This window comes from Tyto alba, unplaced genomic scaffold, assembly GCF_018691265.1.
Source record: "Tyto alba isolate M040663 unplaced genomic scaffold, T.alba_DEE_v4.0 Super-Scaffold_13, whole genome shotgun sequence".
In the NCBI taxonomy this organism is placed as follows: Eukaryota; Metazoa; Chordata; class Aves; order Strigiformes; family Tytonidae; genus Tyto; species Tyto alba.
In genome coordinates this window covers 42,014,671-42,031,397 of record NW_024881275.1, presented here as the reverse complement: position 1 = coordinate 42,031,397, position 16,727 = coordinate 42,014,671, and the positions used below count along the sequence as shown (strand labels likewise).

At 35.4% G+C, this 16,727-nt stretch overlaps 1 protein-coding gene across 2 annotated transcripts in view; it reads left to right on the top strand.

Moving 5' to 3' along the window:
- ADAMTS19 (ADAM metallopeptidase with thrombospondin type 1 motif 19) overlaps nt 1-16,727 on the top strand; it is a 149,045-nt gene that overhangs the window by 37,737 nt on the left and 94,581 nt on the right. For both annotated transcript variants that reach the window (XM_042788085.1, XM_033005592.2), the window contains exons 4-7: nt 1,411-1,583; nt 2,500-2,583; nt 3,590-3,747; nt 13,227-13,270. In XM_042788085.1, the coding sequence (XP_042644019.1) occupies nt 1,411-1,583; nt 2,500-2,583; nt 3,590-3,747; nt 13,227-13,270 (459 nt within the window). The remainder of the gene's footprint in view (nt 1-1,410; nt 1,584-2,499; nt 2,584-3,589; nt 3,748-13,226; nt 13,271-16,727) is intronic.

Sequence of the window (16,727 nt, the reverse complement as noted above, 5' to 3'; positions counted from 1 at the left end):
ACAGAAAAAGATAGATGACCTTTTTTGAGCATGGATGCTTTATACTTTTACATTGATAAGCATATGTCTACATTATATTCACATTAAATCTATATTACACATACATTTATACTAAATCGTGGGTCCTTCTTCCACTGATATCTTGTATTTTAAAGTTAATTTGTGAGTTGAGTGACTTTTAAGGCAATTTTTTAGCACTTTCCTGAAGAGTGACTTATATCTTGGAGAGTAGTTGTGTTATAAAATGAACTGCAGGAACTTTCCTATTAGAGATGAGACTGATTAATTGCAAAACATTTCCTCAAAATTTCTGAATATTTGATTGTTTCCAGAACATGTGTTTATAATTGTCATCTCAAGCATCATTTTTGTTGTAAACAGAGAGCCCAATATTCCATTGTGGAAGCTGGAAAAAATTTCACTTGATTTCAGTGACTTCAATGAGATCAGTCCCACAAGTTTTATGTCCTCTCAAGGGGATCTAACAGAATTTGGTTATTACAACAGGGAGTTTCATTTTATATTTTGTTTTAAATTAAATTTTTTTAAATATCATTGCTAACTGCTGTATGCATATCTGACTATCTTCTAGCTTGAACTGTTTCTGTGTAATTGGTTTTTCTTTTCTCCGTATATACTGTAGTAGTATTGGGGATTTTGTCACATTTTTGGAGGGGAAAGTTAAAATTAACACGAACAGTAACATCTAGCTTACCATAAACATAATGTGTTTTCGATTTGGAACTTTCTGTAGGTTTAGAAACCTGTTTCCAGAGTTTGATTTTGTTTGTTTACTCAAGCCGTTTATAATGACAGCAGCACTGACTTTGAAGTCGTGTTAGTAAGATTCACTTTCTTGTTTCCAACAGACCTCTATGCTACATACCATTCTCTGTAATTCATCTGAAATATTCTTTTGTCTTTGCAAATGACTGAATTGTTCCATGTATTTTCTTAATACTAAATCTGTGGCAAATCTCTATTTGTCCTGTTTTATGATAAGATACAGTTACATCAAGCTGTTTTCTCTGATTTATGAAGATGGGCAGACAACAATTCGGCAAGCTCAGTGAGACTATTTTTCTGTCAAACCTATCATGAATTTAGTTTTTTCCAACAAACCAAACTAGAAGGCACATACTCTTATAAATGTGTTAGGTGAAAGGATGCAAAGAATCTGACTGACTTTATTTGAGTAGCTGGATAAGATTGTTGTTTTCTTGATGTGAACTATCATTTATATGTAGTACAGGCCTTAGCATTGGCAGTGCTAAATAAGCACGTGTTAGAGGTCACAGCTGTTACATTCCACATAATGAGAATTATACCGTAATCACAGGTGGCAAATGCTAAAAGTACTGTAGGGGTAGTTTGAATGATGATTTTATTAAGCAATGTTTTATGTTACAGATAAAAGAAAATCCAAGAATCAGAAAGTATCAGAAAGTGGAAGAGGAAAACGATACTCTTACAAGTTACCTCAGGAGTACAATATAGAAACTGTTGTGGTGGCAGATCCAGCTATGGTTTCGTATCATGGAACAGATGCTGCCAGAAGATTTATTCTAACCATCTTAAACATGGTAGGAAACTTAAAATTAATTTTGGCATTCTGCCAACAATACAAGTGCCGCAGGCTGATTTCATTGTTTCTTTTAATTATTCTGACTGAGCAACTGTAAGGGACAGTCAGTACACGACCATCAGCAGTCTGTCAAGACTTACTCCATATATTTTGCAGCATAAAACCATGGTGCTGCAGAGTTGTCTGTACTGTCTGGTCTTATACCTTCAGGGAGGCCAGAAAGTGAGAGCTGAACAGGATGATTTTTTTGTTTAGAAGCCCATGATGTTGTTGGGAAGGCTGGGGTATTGGATGGTTTCTCATGATCTATTCTTATTATAAAAAGATGACTTTGTTGAGAAGGATTGTATGATCATTAGTGGCTCAAAAAAACCAAAGGGTAACACACTCAGACAATTACATCCCCTCCCAGCTCTATCTGGAGCTGTAGTGCACTCACATAAAGCAGCAAAAACTAACATCTGCAATGTACAAGGAAAGTTTGTTCTAAAGAGGGAGCATAAACTGAATAATAAAAATTTCAACTATTTTGAATGATAGGAAGAGTTATTGCCACATCCTGGCTCAGACCACTTGAGCCACGGTCCTGGATTTAACTGAATAGAAGTTTTCATGTGATTGGTATTATACGCATGTGTAAATATTTGGAGAAACAGGCTACAGTTTTTAAAAGTGGTATAGCCACTGAGAGGAAAAGGTCTTTTTTGTGCTCCCAGGATGAATACTGTCTAAGCACCATTTGCCCTTCAGAAGTCCAACACAATACATTAACTTAATGTTCTGTTCAAATTATGGAAAATTAAAGCAGTCATAGTAGAAGAAGGGAATTTTTTGAGGATCTGTTATTTTTAGTGTACAGTGCGTTGTGTGCAATACAAGCATGCATTTTTATTTACTCTTTTTTTTTATTTTAGGTTTTTAACCTTTTCCAGCACAAGAGCCTTGGACTCCAAGTAAATCTTCGTGTGACTAAGCTTGTCCTCCTTATTGAAACTCCAGTAAGTCTATATTATCTTTGTCTTAGCCTGTAGAGGGTAATGCTACTTAGCTTGTTGATCCATGAAGGCTTGTAATACTCACTGACTTTAATGGCTGACAAATTTTGTCAGTTAGCTTTTGTGTGTTATTTACTTATTTATGCTGCAGTAAATATTAAGCTTCTCCTAATTTATGTGCTTAATATATTGAGATTTTTCTGTACTTGTAGTTGGAAGTCAATCAAACAAAGTTTACTTCTGGAAATCAGCTAGAAAATCTGCTTGTGCTCTGCTTTTTGTGCATTCAGATAGCTCAATACAAAAATTATCTCCCTTAAACCCAGTGGACAGTAGAAGGAGAACTGATGTTCTTTGTCAGCCAATCCCTAGACAAACAAAGGGTGCCATGATATAGCACTATTCTTTCATTGCACCTTTCAGGCATCATCTCAAATCCTGTTCTTTTTTCTTTCTGAAGATGAGTCACCTGGTATCTTGAATGAGACTTTCTATTAACCTATGGTTTGTATATCATATTTAAGAACAATGTCAACTTGATTTCTTGTTTTTTCTACAAAATATTATGGAAATCCTTTCATTCTGTAGTTAGTTCATAAGAAAAAGGGATTCACCCATTTTTCTAATTTTAAAATACTATATTTTTCCAGTGAATAGAAAGTATTTATTTCTTCAGTGTCATCTCAGCAGGTGGAGAAGTCGCATTTCATATTCAAAGTCTGGATCTTCACATCATTAATCTTTTCTTCACTATGGATAGTGAAAAATCAGCAAATAAATGAGGTGTGCTGAGGAGAACAGATCCACTGTATGCTTCTCAGTACACTGTCTTCACCTATCTCTTTAACATGTGAAAAAGATGGTCACTGCTCCTGAAGTTCAAGTAATTCTGCCATTAATATATTATGCCATAAAAAGGAGAATATTTTTGCTAACTCAGTCAAAAAAAAATTTTAATTCTACTTACAGAATCATAGTTTTAATAAAACGAGTTGGTTTTTATTTCCAGGCAGATATGTATATTGGACATCATGGGGAAAAAATGCTGGAAAGCTTTTGTAAATGGCAACATGAAGAATTTGGCAAGAAGAATGATATACACTTAGAAATGTCAACAAGCTGGGGAGAAGACATGTCTTCAGTTGATGCAGCCATACTGATCACAAGGTAAAATACTGAAAGATGAGCATTAATAAATATGCAGTGGTCTAGTATGAACATAGATCAAAGGAACTGATAGATGACCAACACGGTTATGATTTAGTTTTGCAATGAGGAAGGGTGCATCTTAAGGCTTTCCAGAACTCAAAGGTGGTGGTAAAGATGGTTCAGAAAGCAGTAGTTCCCAGGTAGTAAACATCTGAAATGATAAACAGGTCACTCTTGTTTCTTCTTTGGGTATATAGCCAAGGCCATAGGTTGGATGCCTCTCTCCATGTGTCTTCATTTAAAAGAGGCAGCACACACAGACTTTCACTCAAAACACAAAAGCATATTTAGACCATTCATAGCTGGATCAGCATAACATTAAGCACATTACTGAGTCATGCTTCCCTCTAATGGATCTAGAATGTCTAATAGAACTGGTGTGTTTCATTGTGTGCTGAAGGTACGCCATGTACACATATGTGCTCTGCAGCCACAGGGGTGTGATCCTAGATCTGCAGTTCCTCATAACTCTTAAGTATCAGATATTTCACACATTCAGAAGGAAACATGGCTCCAGCTCACTTCTTTCCTCCTGAGTGGATGCTGTCATGGTTTAGGCTGTAAGTAGTGCACAGGAGGACGCATCTTGATGTTCAGACAGTGTACAGCCATTATCCAAGGAAAATGACAGAATTATGGTTCAACTGGTCTGGGGTTGGGCCTTAGTGCCATTTTTTGAGGGGGACCTTGGACTGGATGACCTTCAGAGTTCCCTTCCAAAGAAAATTCCTGTGATTTGGATACACTGGGATATCATTGTGCTGTCCCATGCTAGTTGGTGGTACGGTATCCTAAATCCATGTGAAATTTTTAAACTTACATGTAGCCTTATACCATTTATTCAGGGCAACATCACTAGGAGCTATGTGGTTTTTTAAAAGTTATCTATAATGTATTTCAGTTTTCTGAAGCAGAAAAATGCTTCCCTATATTTCCCTGTTTTGGAGAGCCAGTGACATACTGGAAGCAGGAAATTAAGAAGTCCAAATTGTCTGTGGTGACATCTTTGTTGCTACTTTTGCTGCTTAATCCTTTACCTTTTCTTAGAAAAGCCCACACCCATCTCTTTTTACCCTGTGCAATCCTCCTCTATTTGTTGTGTTTGTCTGTTTTATGGATTGTTGGGGCTTTGAGAGGTCAGATTAGTTTTTGTTACACATTAATACATTAGCTAAACAGAAGTACTTCACACAGGCTCCTCTGAACTACCATGGAAGATATGAGAAATAATGTTCTCTGTGACAAATTTCCATTAGCTCATCAGAAAACATACTGGAGATGACAGACTGGAAAGAAATTTTTCAGATTAAGGCCCCAAACTGATTTTACTAGCAGTTAATGTGTTGGTGGAGGAAAGGGTCTGGATGGAGAAGGAAAGATATGAGTAGTAGGAAAGAGTGAACGTGGGCCAAGGCATAAAGGATGGCCAAGTATCATACATGGCATTGGGATGATGAGCATAGCTAATGGGGAATAGACGTTCTTACATCTAGTTGAACTTTGTGACTGTCCAAGGATAACTGAACAATTGCATACTGCTTGGTTGCTAGAAACGTGTGGTTGTTGAGTGACCTCTTGCCTATTTCCTGGCTCTCTTATTTCAGATAGTGGAGGCAGTCAGCAATATCTGCATCAGCAGCAGTAGCTTGAGAGAGAATTGAACCCTTCAAGCCTGCATGTGCCAGGAGAGTGAGTCTAGGTCTGCATTCTTTAGCTTATGAGGTGTATCTTACAAGTAGTAAGATACTTTGAAATAAAGAATGTAACACCTCTTTCCTCTCATTTTTTCATCTTCACCTTTACCAGCCTTTATGGGAAGAGGCATAACTCATGCAAGTGAGGCATTAGTTAAGCAGTCAAGAGGCAGCGGTCTGGAGATGTCTTTAGCAGCCAATGCATTTGGCCACATAGCTTTTTGAATTTCATGCAGCATTTCTAAATTGTAAAAAAGCTTTTGGAAAGTGTAATCATATGTTAAGATATGCTTTTCTGGTGTGCTTTGTAATAAAGATCTTCTGATTTGTGTTGCCTACAATTTTTGCCCGTCAGTTTTAATATGTCTTTTGGAGAAAATCTCTGATCAGTGTTCAGAAAATTGAAGTAGAGACCAGGAAAGTGATTGGTTGGATGTCAGATAGTAAGTCAGTACTGAAGCCAGAAATTAAAGATCTGTTCTTTTGACATTTTTACTTTTTCAGTGGTATTAGTCTCTGGACTATACTGCCTCCCATCTCAGAGCTGCTTTAGCTGCTAATAAATCATACCAGTGTGGTTTGCTGACTGTGGGAATGTTTTGCTAATCCAGGCTCCCTCTGCACATCATCAGGTTTATGGTATAGCTAACCCCATGTGTGGCTCCACTTGTGTGTTTTGTTAATTCAGTCTCATTCTGCTTTAAAAATGCAGAACAAGCTCCTTTGTCACAACTTCCAAACAGCTTTGGACAGCAGACCTGCTTTATTGAGAGAAATAATTTTGTTTAGACAGATGAACACCAACTGCTTGGTATTTTTCAAGTAAAATTGTCAAGTTTTGGTTATCTAACACATTCTGCGACAGACCTCCTAAACCTTACCCACACCTACTTTTTTGTCTTGCATGATAATAGAACAGCAAGAGTGCTTTGAAAAAATCTTTACTGTGCTTTCATATGCCAGCTGTGTCTAGTAACCGAAAGAGTTAGAAATTAAGTACTGAGTATTCTGCAGAGCTAATTTTTAATGCCTAACTACAGAGCATAATGTGTGTGTAATAGAGGCTGTTAAGCCTTTTCATGAAAAAGGATACTTTGCAAGACTGATTTTTTCGTTTGTTATATAAAGCGGAAAGTAAAACTAGCTATTCCCTACAACTTTCTCTGCTGCCCAGATAAGCTGTAATGATACGTATGAATCTGCTACCAGTTTGTTCATTTCACTTTAGTGTAGTCCTATTTCAGCCTGTGAGTTTTTGTTCAGTTTCCCTTTAAATTGGCTTATTCTGTTGAAGTAATGTTCCCTTTAAAATATGGTGCCATAAAGTAAAAGGAAGACAGAAAGAAAAAGTTGGAATTGTAGTTTGAAAAGATCCCCAGGGAGGTTAGGTATAAGGAGAATGTGAGAATTAAGGAAGAAATTGTTTTAAGGACTCTCTTGATAAAGCTACCTGATTCACAATTAAAAGTTACCACTATTACTTCAGAGATATACATATCAGGAAGCACTTTTCTCTGAGGAAAAAATATACCATGTCACATCAACATCGTCCTTGCCTTTTGACAAACAGAGTGTGAGTGCACAGAGATAAGCCACAGTTTTGGTGGCCACTGAGATCACGGTACCAGTTGCTATCTGCATCAGTTGTCTGACCCAAATGAGGTAACTGGAAGTAGGGCAGGAAAAAGACCATGGCATCCACAGCTGCTCTGTGATGATACTTCTTACGTTGCCCCAATTATAAACAAGGCAATGAAAACTTCAAAGTGTATTCAACAACAAACAAACAAACAAAAAAAAGGCAGAATCTACTTTCATTTAAAAATTATGCATCATGCTGCTTTTCCAGTGCATAGGTCATTTTTTGTCACAGTCATTTTTAGAAAAATATGTAAATGAAAAAAAAAATTCTGCATTCTCCTCAGAATTGCCATTTTCACATGTGCTTTTGATAGAAAGTGAGTATCTGCTTCTCCTAATGTTCATCAGATAGACAGTGGTATTACATGTTCACAGTGTACGTCAGCTGTTTATTGATATTAATCTGCAGTATCTGAAATTTCTTTGCTCTGGGTAATAACTGAAACAGTGCTGCGGGGCATTTTCATTTTAAGAAAGTGCCTCATTCCATAAAAGTAGACAATGGCAGAAGCATCACATAGATCTGCTAAATACTGTTGAGTTTCCGGTTATTCCAACCCTCCAGAACTCTCCCCAAAACTTAGACAAGAATTTCCTAAGTGTTCCTTATTACCTTCCAACTCACACAAGAAGTACAGTTCTTTTTCTGACTTTGTTTTTTACTACCTTTCTGATGGTTTGAACCAAAAACACCTCCTGAAGAAAGCCAGAGCTGGAAGACTGTGAATGATCCCTGCACAGAAAGTAACAATATAGGGTTACCCAAAAAGGTTACAGTATTTGATAGTCCAAAACTGTTGCAATGTAACAGGATAGAGATTGGGTTAATAAGCTGCTACTGCTGTCCTTAAACTTCTAGTGAAATTCAGCTCTGGAAGAATGAGTTCTTGCACGTGCATGGTGAGACATGAAATTATTATTCATTTTGTCTTTATAGTGGCATTTTTTCATCACTGCAATTTCAATACTGCTAAGTTTCTTGATATTTTTGCAGTTTTACAGTCAGTTTTTCTTTTGACATCAACAGCAGACACCAGGAGGGTTCATGAGAATCTCACATTTCCTTACTATTAATTATTTATTTATAGGATTGTGGATGAAGAAGGAAGCATGGAAACATGAAAACAGCATACTTTAGAATCAAATGTGTCTTAAAAAAAAAAAAAAAACCCAAACAAACTGCCACAATGTCCCATATTTATCACTTTAAGACATGTATTTTTATCTTCTGTGTTTTAAAAATCCTACTGAATTTAAGTTATCACAAGCTGTTTGTCTTGGGTTTGCTTTTCTCTAAGTTCAAGTTTTTTGAGTCTGTAGAGTGGTAATGCTTCTAATAAAACATGTGAGAAAAATCTGCATTAATTCATTAATGCTTGCTCTTTTGAGCTTTAGTACTCAGTCTGTGTATGTTCTGTTCACCCGTACAGATCTGTTACATAGAATTACATGGACTTAAACTGAATTTTAAATCCCTAATTATCTAGCGCAAGACCCTGACATAAAATTCGGTCAGTTATTTTTACATTTTACTTGTTTGGTGATTAAGAAAGCTAGTCAGTCTTGAGACAAAGATTTAAAATAAAGGGAAATTATCTGTGTTCTTAAGTAGACCATTGCCACAGTTACTTACTTTCAGATTGGACAGTTGTGTCTTATTTCTAATTTTTGTTACTTCAGCTTTCAACCATGGATCTCTTTGTACCCTTTGCTGCTAAAAAGCTGTTAGAAAGCTCCTCCCTATGTAAATACTTGTGGGCTGTACTTGTTACAACTCATCTTTCTCTTAGATTAATTTAGAGAGGCTTTTAAGCCTGTTTCTCAGACATGTAGTCATTCTCTTAGCTCTTTCCAGACCTTTTCCTATTTTTCAAATTGTTTTTTGGAGCATAAGAGCCAAAATTGGACACAGTAGTGTGTGAATGGTTGTACTGATGCCACGTCTGATATTTTCCTGCATCTTCATCCAAGGGTATGATTTGCTTCTACGGCCTATTTTCACATGCTCATTTCTTTTTGCTGTTGTCATGCTGTTGCCATATCTGATCAAGTTTGGGGGTCCAGTTTTCGCTACATTAAAGTAAAAGTTACTCAGATGAGTAATCTTTAAAATTTGATTTGTCTTCATTCCTCTTTGTGCTCTACCAGAACTCAATTAATTTTCAAACTTTACTAGTAGTGCTCTCTTATTTTCTTCCAGATCATTATTTAATGCTAATGCCGAGTCTAGATTCTGTTGGACTCCATTTAGAAGCACCCTCCTTGGTGTCCTAATGTTTCTGTATCAGTTTTGAGATGTTAGCTACACATTCAATTCTGTTACTAGTTCACTTTCCACTTGTGAGCTGTTATTTTTTAGTTTGGCTGAAACATGAACTTTAGAAGAATGCCTATTTATATTAACCTTTTTAATCTCAGTTCAACTTTACAAAGCCTAAGTGATCTCTTAACTATTTAAAATATTTAAATATAGTATTTCCCGATTTGCTAAAATATACTGTCAAGTGCATACCAGTGTATTTGAGACTTACCCTCAGAATACTAAACAGTTTCTGAAATAGCGTTTACAATAGTAACATTGTCCATTTGCTTAAATTCTCAACTGAATGCTAAATGTGTAATTTATCTTGTGGTTCATTAACTCCAAAACTGATTTTTTTTTTTTTTGTAAGTGCATTTATTAGTTAGTGTGTATGTGCTTAGTTTATATGTGGGAATCATTTCAGAATGTCCTATTACATGAAGAGACAAGAACATCTGCAATACTGTCATTACTCACTTAGCACAATGCAAATGAAGGCATTGGCATTGTGGGGATAATGTTATTTGCCATGGGGGCCATTAATTGCAAGTATTCTTTATAAAAACCTTATGATTTGAGAAAACTTGTTGCTGGGGCACTAAACCTCAGATATATCTTAAAAAGTTGTAAGTCCTAGAATCAATGACAACATCAGGAGTTAAACTGTAATTTCAAGTCTACATTACTTTTTTCAAAATAATGAACACTAGAGAAGTTAAGAAATTGAAACTTGGGTGAAAGCCAGAATGAAGATTCAGTAGACTGGTAAAACCCATTATCTGTCCTCTTCTGTTTCCTCTTTTCTCCAATCTAGTGTATGGAAGAAAATGATAAATTGGCTTGGAAAAGAAATAGGTCTTTTGACTAGTATGCCTAAAAAAAGTGTTAAATTTATCTAACATGACAAACTGGTGCAAACTATTCATAAAAAATAAGTCTGGATTCTTCTTTAGTCTTCTTCTGCTGATCTTGATGTCTTCTGTTGTACATCCCATCTACACATCAGGATTTATTTTAACAAAGAGAATGTAGTGAGATACTTTATATTTAGAAATTGGATAGTTAGTTTTTGCTATGAAGGCCCTTCATAATGCTATATGTAGTCAATTAAAAATGCACTAATTAAATATAATTTTCTGAAACAAGGGATTATTCTTGCTTAGAATTCTTTTCTAGGATTAACCAAATTGTTCAGGCTTGGAAATCAGTCCTAAATGTCATGAAAACTCCTCTCTCACTTGGTTAAGGACCTGATTTTCCTTCCATATGCATGCTAAGTAACCATTTAGACTAATGAAAATTGTGTGCTGTATACTGATTGAAGGGGACTTTAGTGTGCTTTAACCAGTTTCTTGCTTTCAGTGTTACTCAGTTACTAACTTGCGCCACAAAAGCTTCTATATATGTTAATGCTAATATCTTAGCCCAATTTTTGCTAAGAGAAGGGAGGAAAAGAGCAAAGGCAAATAATCTTAGTGGATTTCCTGAGAGCTTTGTAGTGTGCTGTATTGCACTATTTTATACCTCCTCTTAACTTGAAAGAGGCTGTATCCTCTCATTTGTTTTGTGTAGTTTCAGTATGCCAATTCCGTATATATAAAGTGTAGAGCTGTGTGTGTATATTATGTACACACACAGGAACATAGTTATAATATGATGGAATATTTAAGTTACCATGTGGGAATTAGAGAACGATTTCTGTGAGAGTCATTGGTAGGTCTAGCTAGAGCTGTAAATCTTTACTAAGCAGCCTGGTCTCAAACGTATGTAATGCATTCATATTCTTGGAAATTAAAGGAGGTATTACATTCTTTCAATGTAAATCAGGAACTAAGAATGGTTTATTGTACTTCCCTCTTGCCAAATCATAGCAGTACTGTTTCCCCCAAGTCCCATAATGAAACTCTGGATGCATAACATAATCATAGTCAGAGTCAGCCAAGAAGGAAAAACAAAATAAAAACAGCTCAGTAAGTGTATGAGAACAAAGCTATTACATAAGCAGAAACCTCCTGGATATTGGCAGTTTTAAAATGTCAGATGGTATTCTTTTACACTTGAAGGTATGCTCTCTTTCTATTTTGTTTTTTCCTACTTGTTGTTACATCAGTTAATATTTATGGCAGTTGTATGAGTGTGTGTGGAAGACAATCTATGTCCTTAGATTGTCTTTACACATGTTCTCTTTCTTCACCACAAGTCCCATATTTCTAATTGTTCTGTCATGTTGCTTAACAAGACAATAAGTCCCTTGTGTCACATAGCAGAAGACAAAGAATAGTGTTACAACCCAGCGCATTAATGCAATTTGTTGCAGGTTTGAAAAAATAAAAGAACTTCCTTCTGTATCTGATTACAGTTTCTTGTTCACCACCTTTGGCTCAATTTCCATGGCTCTTCGAAGTGGATTCCCAGAGTTTCTTTATCAGTTTATTCACAAGATTTGTTTCTAGTATTGTTGTTTTGCTTTTCTAGTCTGTAATTATCTGTCAATGGTGACTGGAGAATCAAAAGCTATATAACACCATGTTTCTGGCTGTGTGGCCTTTAACAAGTGTCAGAAATTTGCCAGCCTCTTGAGATTGCTTTTGAGTCTAAATCACTCTGTGGGAATAATCTGTGGGAAACAAACAAACAGAAAACTCTTGGAGTAGTTACATTTGTGAAAATGATAAGTATCACAAGTCTACTTTCTTATCTCAAGCACCAAACAATTACTGGATTCTGCTCCTGGAAAATTAGTGTCTCTATATGTGTGTATCTTTATTAATCTATGTGTGTATCTATGTAGCTTCATAGACAGATTATAAAAATGAAATCTCTATGGCCCATATGGTCCCTCTCTGATAACAGAGACAATTATTCCGTGGTACAGCTAAATAACAGAAACTTCTTGATTTGAGTACATGTTGGAATGAAGTTCAGTAACTAGGTTGTATTTTGCTTAGATGCTATCTGTGGGGGGTTTTTCTTGTTTGTTCCCCATTGGTTCCCTCCCCTCTTCCCCAGGTCATGCATACCTCAGCAGCCTTTTTTTTTTACTTAAAATATAAATTTAACATGAGTTATAAACACTGCAGCAGAAAGAAGCTTTTCCTTTGCTCTTCTGGTAACTTTGTTATGTGTCTCTGAGAACAGATAAAATAGGTGTGGAAATAAAATGAATCCCAAGTAGATGTTGTTTAACACAGAGTTGAAATGTTTATTCCACTTCGTACAATTGAGCAGTCTTATTTATAGAGCTATGGCTGGACTAAAATTGTGTTGGAGATAGGATAGTCTTCTCCCAGTGAGTTGATTTGTAAGTCTTCTACTACTAGAATGGGATGCCCTAGCAGAAATGGTTCTCCATAATTCCTACTAGTCATTTTAACCACTGACTTCTTAGTATAAAAACTTTCTGACTCTATTTCTGATCTAAATTCTGGATTACAATGCTGCATTTGGACCTGATATTAAGCACTGAAGATATTTTCATTTCAAATGAAAGAAAAACTAACTTTAGACTTGTTACATTTCATGATATGTGGAGGAAAAAACAGAAATTGGGTATAATACAATTTAAATATATGGTACGTGTTTTGTCACCTGACTATTCCTAAATCTGTTCTGAGAATAAAATGAAGTTTAATTGTTCTGGGTAATCCTGGCCTTTACTTCCCCATGCTCTTTGTTGAGATAATGGTGTTCTGTATTTATTTATCAAGCCATACAAAATATTTGTAAATAGGTCACACAGTCATTACCAGTCCGACAGCTTGGCTTGCTTAACATTTTTCTTTTCCCCCCCCCAATTCTAGGAAGGATTTCTGTGTACATAAAGATGAGCCATGTGATACTGTTGGTAAGTAAATAAACTTAAGAGACTGTATGTATAAACCATTTCATAAAATAAGTGTTATGTAAATAGAGATGTGAAGGTAGAAGATTACAGCAGCATCCATGATGTATTGCTCTAACTAGCTAAAGTGTAAAATACATCTCAAATGCCAGTAGTACTTTTTTAGATTTACATATGCTTCTAGAAAAATAATGTTTAAGAACAATATTTCCATGTCATTCATAGAGAAAACTTTTAAAACCTCTGTCTTTTTAATCTCACTGACAGTTTAATACAAAATTGTTTAGCTTCATATTCTGAATTAAGAATATTAAAGCAAATGTGTTTACAATTCTTTTTTATGCAGTGCATTTATCTTTGGTGCGAATATGTCTATGATGTTTAAAAGAAGTTTCCATAACAATGTAATGTAATATAGTAGAGTGATACAGTATTTATGAACTATGTAACTTCAGAAGAATACAGGATGTGAACTATAGTGCAAGGCATCTTCTGACATCTTCAATTAAAGTGAATGCTAGCTATCAAAAGTCATTCATTTAGTTCACACACTTTTGTGGATACAGTTTTTCAGTGCAAAAGTCTGGTGGAAAAGGTAACAAAACGTAGCAGCTTTTCTGTTCAGTCATAATTCTGGGTAAAAACATGCCATGACATCCTTCATTTAGTGTCATGGCATGGTTTTTACCCTAGAATTTCATTTAGCTAGTAGAAGTCTTCAGCAGTTCTATATGTAAATACAAGTATTCAGAACTTAAATAGTTTCAGTAAGATTAAGATGCTAGTAATGGACTATTAACTATTGTCATACTTTTGTTCACTCTTTGGTGGAGGAGAAGTAGATTTTTTTTTTTCTTTTTTTCTGTTTAATTCCAGTGGCAAAGGTTTGAGGAGAGGTCTTATGTAAACTGTATTACCTGACTACTTGCTAGTCTTTTTTCTCTTACTGCTTTATCATCCCAGCTCTATGTGAACAGAATGTTTCTCAGAGCAGATAGTTAAGAATTCATGGTGTTCTTTCACTAATCAGTATCTTGGTCTTACATTAATGTTGTATGAGTGTTTGATGCTCAGAGGTGTTTATTTTTTTTGTGTACATGGAAGAATGTTTTCTTCCAGCTGGAAGAGGAAGCAATGTGACAAGAAGTCTTCAGTATCTTAATGCTGATCTAAGCTGAAGTTCAAACCTGGAGTATTTCCAGTGTATCTAAATCAGGATAGGCTGCTGTCTGGATTTCACAGATCACATGAATGTATCCATGGAATTGTGAGATAAGATTGAACTGACTCAAGTACCAATCATTCACATTTCAGTGATGAAGCTTAGATGAAACTTGAAAATGTGTCAGTGCATTAATTGTAAGTGCACAGGAAGTAAAGAGTTTGCAGTCTTACTATAATGATAAGCAAAATAAAGTAGAGACCTTGGCTGTCTAACTTGGCATTTTGTGGAATGGCTGTTGTGGACTTTCCCACTCTGCCTATTGTTTAGGGTTTCTTCAGGAATTGAAACATAGTTCACATGTGTAGTTCCTTCCATATAGCTACAATTGTGCAGCAGAAGCTAAGGTCATTCTTCTCCTGTTGTTCCATCTGTTATTATATTGTTTTAGTCATTAGTTTTCCAGATTAATATAGCTCCTTTCCATAAATTCAGTGTATAATTTCTTCCATGCACATTTACGGTACTGTGGGCCCATGCTCACTCTTAAGAAAATAGTGTCTTTCTGAAGCTCATCCACTATCATCCATGAGCTGGTCTAAGGAAGTTAAGGAAGAGTGTTCAGAAAATATGGAGAACTTTGTGCATTTCTCTTGGAGAGAATTTTTAAATTGTCTTACTGTCATGGATGTATTACACCAATATTTTTAGGATTGCAGGTTTACACATAAAATTGTTGAAAGTACATGTAGGTAGATGGTGTTTTCATTATAGTATCTTTTACTTTTGATTTCCCTAGGAAAATCCAGAAGGTGATTTTTAGTCTTAGATTAGATCATGACTAAAAGTTCATTGGAAGGTAAGGAAGAGAAGCTTGATCTTACTATAGATCTTCATCTAACACGTTTATAGGCAAAAAGAGACAGCACATTTCAGGGATGTTTAGCATGCTGTAAATGGTAGAATTTGCCAAAGAAAGTAGATGAGAAATGCTGATGTACTATCAACTGTACAATTCTCAGCTGTCCAGAGCTTGCCCCTCCTTCACCCCCCAAATCCCAAAAGAATACACCACAACACAGACTTTTGTCTAACATAAAGACTGGAATAAAGCAATTCTCTGTGAAATGTTAACATAACTGTACATGTACATGAGGCAGTCAAGGTGATCTTTGTAGCACATTACACAATCCAAAAATGAAAGTCATGAGAAAGGAACATTTACAGGACGGACCTCATCATTGGAAAGAGTTGTCATGTTGGAACAGAGTTCTTCCCAGTGATGGATACTAAACAGACAAATACTGGATTTTTTGTTTATTCATTAAATGCCAAGAGTCACAGTTTTCAAACTGGATGTGAGTACCCACTTAAGCCAGATTGAGTAAATGCCAATATTCTGTTATATAGACAAAGTTTTCATGTATTTAGGTGGCAAATAATATATTTTCTTTGATTTTGGTCTTGTTCTACTCAAAGTACAGAGATTATGCACTCTTGAATTAGTACTTTTTCATTGTCTCTTAAAATAACAGTGATTTATATGAAGATTTAATGTTTTAAAGGTAACATTAACCAAGAACTTTGTTAACCAGAAAAAAAATGTTTTCTCAAAATTAAAAACACGTGTCAAAACTCCCTAGAAATACATAATTTCATTCTTGATTTTGAAACAAAATACACGGTGCCAATCTTCCAAATATTCCTTCACAGGAGCATTTAAGGTGGACAAATATAAGATTTTTTTTTCCATAATGATAGAAAACATATTTTGGAATGTTTTTCAGGTTTTAGATTCTTAATCAGGAAAAAAAGTTCTGGTTATCCTGGTGATCAAGTGCAGGTTGTATTAACACTTCGTATTTGATAGTTTTGAAAAGTATGCCAAAATAGAAGAATTATTTTTGGATTTTTTTTTTATTTCCCAAAGTTTGTTAAGTTTATAAAGTAGAATGTCTTTATTTTATCCTTTTCAGAGTTATATTAAGTATTATACCATTGCTGGAAGTGTTTGGAAAGCTCTACTGTTGTGGGGCTACTTTGTTAGTTTACCATGCAAATCCAGAGTAACTCAAATGCCTTCTTTGACTAATCTTATGTTTCTGTAAAACAATGATATAGACTCTCATGTGGTATCAGTCAGGCCAGGTCAACTGATTTCAGCTAAGCTGTTCTGATTCCAGCATTGTCAATTGTCACAGCCCCTCTCAAATTCTTTCTGGATGGAGAGCCACAAGGCAATTATTTCAGGCTTGAAATTGACCAAGACCCAAATGTTCTTGAGCTTCCTCTGGTTGG